This window comes from Silurus meridionalis, chromosome 5 (assembly GCF_014805685.1).
Source record: "Silurus meridionalis isolate SWU-2019-XX chromosome 5, ASM1480568v1, whole genome shotgun sequence".
NCBI classification, from domain to species: Eukaryota; Metazoa; Chordata; class Actinopteri; order Siluriformes; family Siluridae; genus Silurus; species Silurus meridionalis.
Window position 1 is genome coordinate 3,556,768 of NC_060888.1, and position 6,523 is coordinate 3,563,290.

Genomic DNA, 6,523 nt, shown 5'->3' on the forward strand with positions numbered 1-6,523 from the left:
CGAATTATACATGTACATACACACTTTATACATACACATACTATTTATTGCATACACACTTTATATATGCAGGTATACACTTTATACATGTACATACTATTTATTGCATACACACTTTATACATGCACTTACACCTTCTGGTCTAGTTAAAGCATCGCGAGATTTCGGCTTGACGTACACGCGCGCGCGCGCGCACACACACGCACAGTGAAATCTCGCGAGATCCTGAGTTGCCTCAGTACGTGGCTGAAAACCAAAACAGTGCAGCTGCAGCAGCAGGAGCAGGGGTAGGAGCAGTGCAGGAACCAGGGGAGGGAGAAGAAGGAGAAAGAGAGAGAATTCAGCAATGTAAGAGCTTCAGGAGATTCATTAGGCTGTGTTTCATGTGCAAAATAGAGGAGAGCATTAATCATTAGCACTGATTTATCGTGTCTCTCAGAGTGACTCAGCTAGCTCAGGTTGGAGCTTCAGTATCAATGCCGCTCTGATCCTCATCCTCCTCATCATCTGATCACACAAACACACGGTGGTGGATATGGAGTCTTCTCTGGAGTTCAGCAGCTCCCTGACCAGCTCCACACTGCCTCCTCCCCGCACCCGGATCTTTAAGATCATAGTGATCGGAGACTCCGGGGTGGGAAAAACCTGCCTGACCTACCGCTTCTGCGCCGGCAAGTTCCCCGACAAAACCGAGGCCACGATCGGGGTGGACTTCCGCGAGAAGGTGATCGAGATCGACGGCGAAAAGATCAAGGTGAGATGGACGCGAGTAATGACGTAACCCTTAAGAGAATGACGTCACTTTCCTTGTTTTGCTGCTGCGACGTGTGACGTCACCCTCGATCTTCGCTGCATCTCGTGACGTCACCCTCGGCATGCTTTGAGTTGATATTTCCAATTGGTTTGATCGATTATTTGTATTATTATGTAATAAATGATGTCATTAGTATCAGTATTATTTAGATTATTTATTCAATTTATAACAAATAGCATTTTATACACACTAGAATACCTGATGAGGTGAGTTTAGATGAATATTTGAGACAAGTTGCCTTCACACCTGCCTCCATCGTGCCTCAGGGTTTTTTTTATAATTTGGCAGCAGAAGAAGTGATGATCCAATACCATTGAAAACATGACGGATCAGATATCATTGATGGAGGGAAAAAATGCCGTCCGAATGCAAATGTTTTTTTTTTAATTATTATTATTATATTTCTGCTACACTCTTTATTCTATTAACTGTTTGAGCAGTGCATCTTTTCCATTCTTTAATTATTATTCATATTGAAATATCATCTATATCGGATTAGGGATTCTGTATCTGATCAATACCAGTAGTGTCTCTCACACACACACACACACACACACACACACACAGTCTCTCTCTCTCTCTCTCACACACACACACACACACACACACACACACACACACAGTCTCTCTCTCTCTCTCTCTCTCTCTCTCACACACACACACACACACACACACACACACAGTCTCTCTCTCTCTCACACACATATACACACACACACACACACACACACACACACACACACAGTCTCTCTCTCTCTCTCACACACATATATACACACACACACACACAGTCTCTCTCTCTCTCACACACACACACACACACACACACACAGTCTCTCTCTCACACACACACACACACACACACACAGTCTCTCTCTCTCACACACACACACACACACACACACATCTCTCTCTCTCTCTCTCTCTCTCTCTCTCTCTCTCTCTCTCACTCTCTCTCTCTCTCTCTCTCTCTCTCTCTCTTTTCACTGCATTCTGTATCACTACATCACATTAGTGTTCTATTCACTTTGGTTCTCTCCTTCTGTCTCTGCCTGAAGATTGTGTTCCTCTTTCACACTACAGCACAAGTGGAAAGATTTCACAGAGCTTCACTTTCTCCACATTTTGTTATATTACATTTTCATATTTACCTCAAAATTCTACAAGAAACACCCCAAAATGACAGTATTCACAGCCTTCGCCATGACACTGAAGATTGAGCTCGAGTGCACCCTGTTTCCACTGAGCATCCTCGAGATGTTTCTACTACTTGATTCGAGTTCATCTGTGGTAAATTCAGTTCATTGGACACTATTTGAAGGCACACACCTGTCTATAGAAGGTCCCACAGTTAACAGTGCATCAGAGCACAAAGCAAGCCATGAAGTTCAAGGAATTGTCTGTAGACGTACGAGACAGGATTGTATAGAGGCACAGATCTGGGGAATGGGACTGAAACATTTAAATACGTAAATGGAAGTAGTTTGGAACCACCAGGACTCTTTCTAGAGAGGAGACGCCTGGCTAAACTGAGCGATTGGGGGAGAAGGGCCTTAGTTAGGGAGGTGACCAAGAACGCAATGGCCACACAAAGAGCTCCAGCATTTCTCTGTGGAGAATTCCAGAAGAACAACTATCTCTGCAGAACTTCACCAATCAGGCCTGTATAATATGTGGCCAGACAGAAGCCACTCCCCAGTAAAAGGCACATGACAGCCCACCTGGAGGCACCTGAAGGACTCTCAGACCATGAGAAACAATGAATAAACTCTTTGGATGCCAAGCGTCATATCTGGAGGAAACCAGTCACCGCATATCACCGGCCAATACCATCCCTACAGTGAAGCATGGTGGTGGCAGCATATTGCTGTGGGGATGTTTTCAGCAGGAGGAACTGGGAGACTCGTCAGGATTGAGGGAAAGATGAATGCAGCAATGTAAAGCGACGTCCCTGATGAAAAACTGCTCCAGAGCACTCTTGACCTCGGCCAAGAAAACAAAGTAGTGGCTATTGGATGACCTGTGAATGTCCTCGAGTGGCCCAACCAGAGCCCAGACTTGAACCTGATTTAACATCTCTGGAGAGATCTGAAAATGGCTGTGCACCGACGCTCCCCATCCAACCCGATGAAGCTTGAGAGGTTCTGCGAAGAAGAATGGGAGAAACTGCCCCAAAAAAAGGTGTCAAGCTTGTAGCGTCAAACTCACAAAGACTTGAGGTTGTGATTGGTGTCAAAGGAGCTTCAACAAATTATTGAGCAAGTATCGTCTTTTATTTCTTATAAGTTCACAAAGATTTCAAACAAATTTCCTTCACATTGTCATTATGGGATATTGTTTTAATAGAATTTTGAGGAAAATAATGAATTTAATCCATTTGGAATGAAGCTGTAACATAATAAATGTGAAAAAAACTGAAGCACTTTGAATACTTTCTGGACGCACTGTGTCTCAATCACTACATCAATACACCTCCCTCTGTATCACTACACACTCTGTCTTTCTCTTTCCATCGCTTCTGCCTCTAACACAGTATCACTCTGTTTAATCTCTCTTTAATCTCTCAAACACACACACACACACACACACACACACACACACACACACACACACTCCTATTTCTGTCTCGAATTTCCATTTGCTCACTCATTCACTCACACGCTCACTCATTTCCACACTCACTTCCACACGCTCACTCACTTCCACACGCTCACTCACTTCCACACTCACTTCCACACACACTCACTTACACACACACTCACTCACTTACACACACGCCACTCACTTACACACTCACTTACACACACACTCACTTACACACACACTCACTCACTTACACACACGCCACTCACTTACACACTCACTTCCACACACACTCACTCACTTACACACACACTCACTTACACTCACACTCACTCACATACTCACACACTTATTCACTCACATTTACTCACTTACACACACACACACAACAACACAGTATCACTCTGTTTACTCTCTCTCTCACGTACACACACACACACACACACACACACACACTCTTATTTCTGTCTCTAATTTCCATTTGCTGACTCACTCACTTACTCATTCACTCACACTCACTTACTCACTTCCACACACACTCACTTCCACACTTACTCACTTCCACACACACACACTTTATTAGAATTGTAAGACTTGTTCTCTGGATTACGCTCAGGATTAACAGTGTGTATAGGAATGTGTGTGAGCTGTATTCACTCATACTACTGTAAATGGAGCACTGGAGCAGGTATGAGAAATAAAATGAATAGTTTTTCCTCTCCTTGTGTATCAGGTTCAGCTCTGGGACACAGCGGGTCAGGAGCGTTTCCGTAAGAGCATGGTGCAGCACTATTACAGAAACGTCCACGCCGTGGTGTTCGTGTACGACGTGACGAGTGCGGCGAGTTTCCGCAGCCTCCCCGCCTGGATCGAGGAGTGCAGGCAGCACGCGCTCGGCCACGAGGTGCCTCGGATCCTGGTGGGCAACAAATGTGACCTGCGTCACGCCGCCCAGGTGAGCACCGAGGTCGCGCAGCAGTTCGCAGACGCCCACTCCATGCCTCTGTTCGAGACGTCCGCTAAGAGTCCTCAGGGAGGGAGCAACGACAGCGACCATGTCGAAGCCATCTTCATGACGGTGGCACACAAGCTGAAGTCGCAGAAGCCGCTCATGCTGAGCCAGCCGGCCAACACGGTTACGCTGAGGGGGCGGGACCAAGAGGAGGAGGAGCAACGCGGGAGCTGGGGCTGCGGTTGCTGGAGGAGCTAATAAGGGGTTTATGATAAATCTCTGAATTTACCAGACGCCTGGAAAAGGGGATGTCGCAGGTTACGGAGGACGAATCGGCTAGGACAAGGGGATACGCGACTGATAAACCACATCCTAAGCGTGACAACGATGCTAGCGACTTCAGTATCTATCTAACTGGACCTTACCTCTTCTGTGGAAATCTATAACTCATGGACGGGACTCAGTTCGACAGTTTTAATCCGAGAGAAAACGAACGATTCTGCTTGTGAGACTCATCACGGCTGAATAACGCTGTCGTTTCCTGGCAACGTAATAGCCGAAGACAAAACACCTAACACGCATGCAAACACCATACGAGGAAAATTTTTTTTTTCTTTTGGATATTGGACTTTCGAATCCCGCACCGCGCTAGGAATATAACTGCTTACGCAATACGCACAGGAAAACAAATCGCTTTGACTTGAAGCCTGTTATAAATCACAGGTCTGCTTTTATTACACAGTGAACGCAGTCGTATTTAATAATCGGAGACGAGTTCGGATTTCGGTGTTTTAATTACACGCAAAATACTATAGATAAGCTCTTGTAACGGACGAACCATCAGTCCTGTGCAGAGATTTCATTAAATAACTGAATTGGGATTTTTAACAAGACGAAGATGAAACGTACGACTGCGTTTTAGTGGCAAGTTGAATGTATTATTTATTTATTTATTTTTTTGAAAAATCAAAGATTACGAGATTAAAGTTGTACTATTTCGAGTCATATTTGAGTCCCTGGCGAAGTCGAGTTCAAATCCTTCACGGTCGATTGTGTCGTGAGAAACAAAATCCTCTTTAAAAACCACGCAACCGTCGGCATCCTTCAGACCGCACACACGAGGCGATTTTCTCAATCTGTCTGATTTCTTACTTCTGAATAAATTACGTTTCCTACAGAGAACCGCTGCAGTGTCCGTTTGCTGATTATGACTTCGTGATGATGCGCTTGAACAAATCCTTCACGTCCATTTTATACAAAAACAGTGAAACGGTTTCTCGACGTTCTGCGACGTTCGTAAATTCGACTTTATTCCCGAAATATTTCGACTTCATCCTCTTGTTTCTACGACATTAATCTCGTAATCTAAGATTCGACCGTTTATTTTAACATGGCACTGAAGCGTCGTCTTAGAAACGAGCCGTACGCACCAACGTCCTGAACCGGAATTTTGATTCCCAAAACCTAACAATAGGAACAATGAAAATTGTCTGTCATATTGTTCTTTTTCCTTTTTTTTAAAAAAAGCTGGTAAAGAGAAAGTGAAAGGTGCGTCGCAAAACCACGACCAAGCAGTCGTATATCCCCGCTAGCGTTTTACCTGTAAATGTGTTTGTAGCTTACGTATACTGAGGGCTGAAAAAGGCGAATCCTGTGCTGCTTTCCAAATAAAAGAGACTTTCTGATAAACAAAACAAAACAAACAAAAAAACACTTCTAAACTACATCTTGTTTATGCAAAATGTCAGTATTGTGTACAGAAATTCCCGTTTCCCATTGGCTGGGAAAAGCCTTTTTTTCCTTTAATATTCTATGTGGAAAAAAAAAAGCTTGTGGACACCTGCCTATAAGATGCTTCTTTTTGAACATTAGAATGACCTACAGTCTTCTGGGAACATGTACGCTAGATTTTGTGGAGATACATTCAGCCACAGGGGTGTTAGTAAAGTCGGGTCAGATGTGGAGGGTGAGGTGAGGAGGCCTGGAATTCAGTCAGCGTTTACATTCGTCCCAATAGGGTTGAGGTTCAGAGCTGTATAGCAGGAGATCTTTCACTCCAGCATGTGAAGCACATTTTCATGGAGCTGGCTTTGTGTACAAGGGCATTGTCATTGTAGTTCAAGAGGGGAAAATTCAATGCTACAATTGCGCCCCTCCAAATTTGTGGTAACAGT

The 6,523-nt window shown here is 44.3% G+C and overlaps 1 protein-coding gene across 2 annotated transcripts; it reads left to right on the top strand.

The window, feature by feature from the left end:
• The first annotated feature begins 148 nt into the window (after positions 1–148).
• Positions 149–5,531, top strand: rab33ba (RAB33B, member RAS oncogene family a). 2 transcript variants are annotated; one of them, XM_046849208.1, is made up of 3 exons: positions 149–348; positions 440–754; positions 4,131–5,531. In XM_046849208.1, exons 2-3 carry the CDS (start codon positions 536–538, stop codon positions 4,605–4,607), a joined length of 696 nt encoding a protein of 231 aa, XP_046705164.1. In that variant the 5' UTR covers positions 149–348; positions 440–535; the 3' UTR covers positions 4,608–5,531. The 2 variants fall into 2 exon arrangements, with proteins under 2 accessions (XP_046705164.1, XP_046705163.1); XM_046849207.1 differs by having other exon boundaries at positions 149–754.
• The last annotated feature ends 992 nt before the right edge of the window (positions 5,532–6,523 follow it).

Coding starts and splice junctions, on each gene's coding strand:
- rab33ba (XM_046849207.1), top strand. CDS start 536: ATGGAGTCTTCTCTGGAGTTCAGCAGCTCCCTGACCAGCTCCACACTG. Junction 755..4,130: donor TCGACGGCGAAAAGATCAAG/GTGAGATGGACG, acceptor CTTGTGTATCAG/GTTCAGCTCTGGGACACAGC.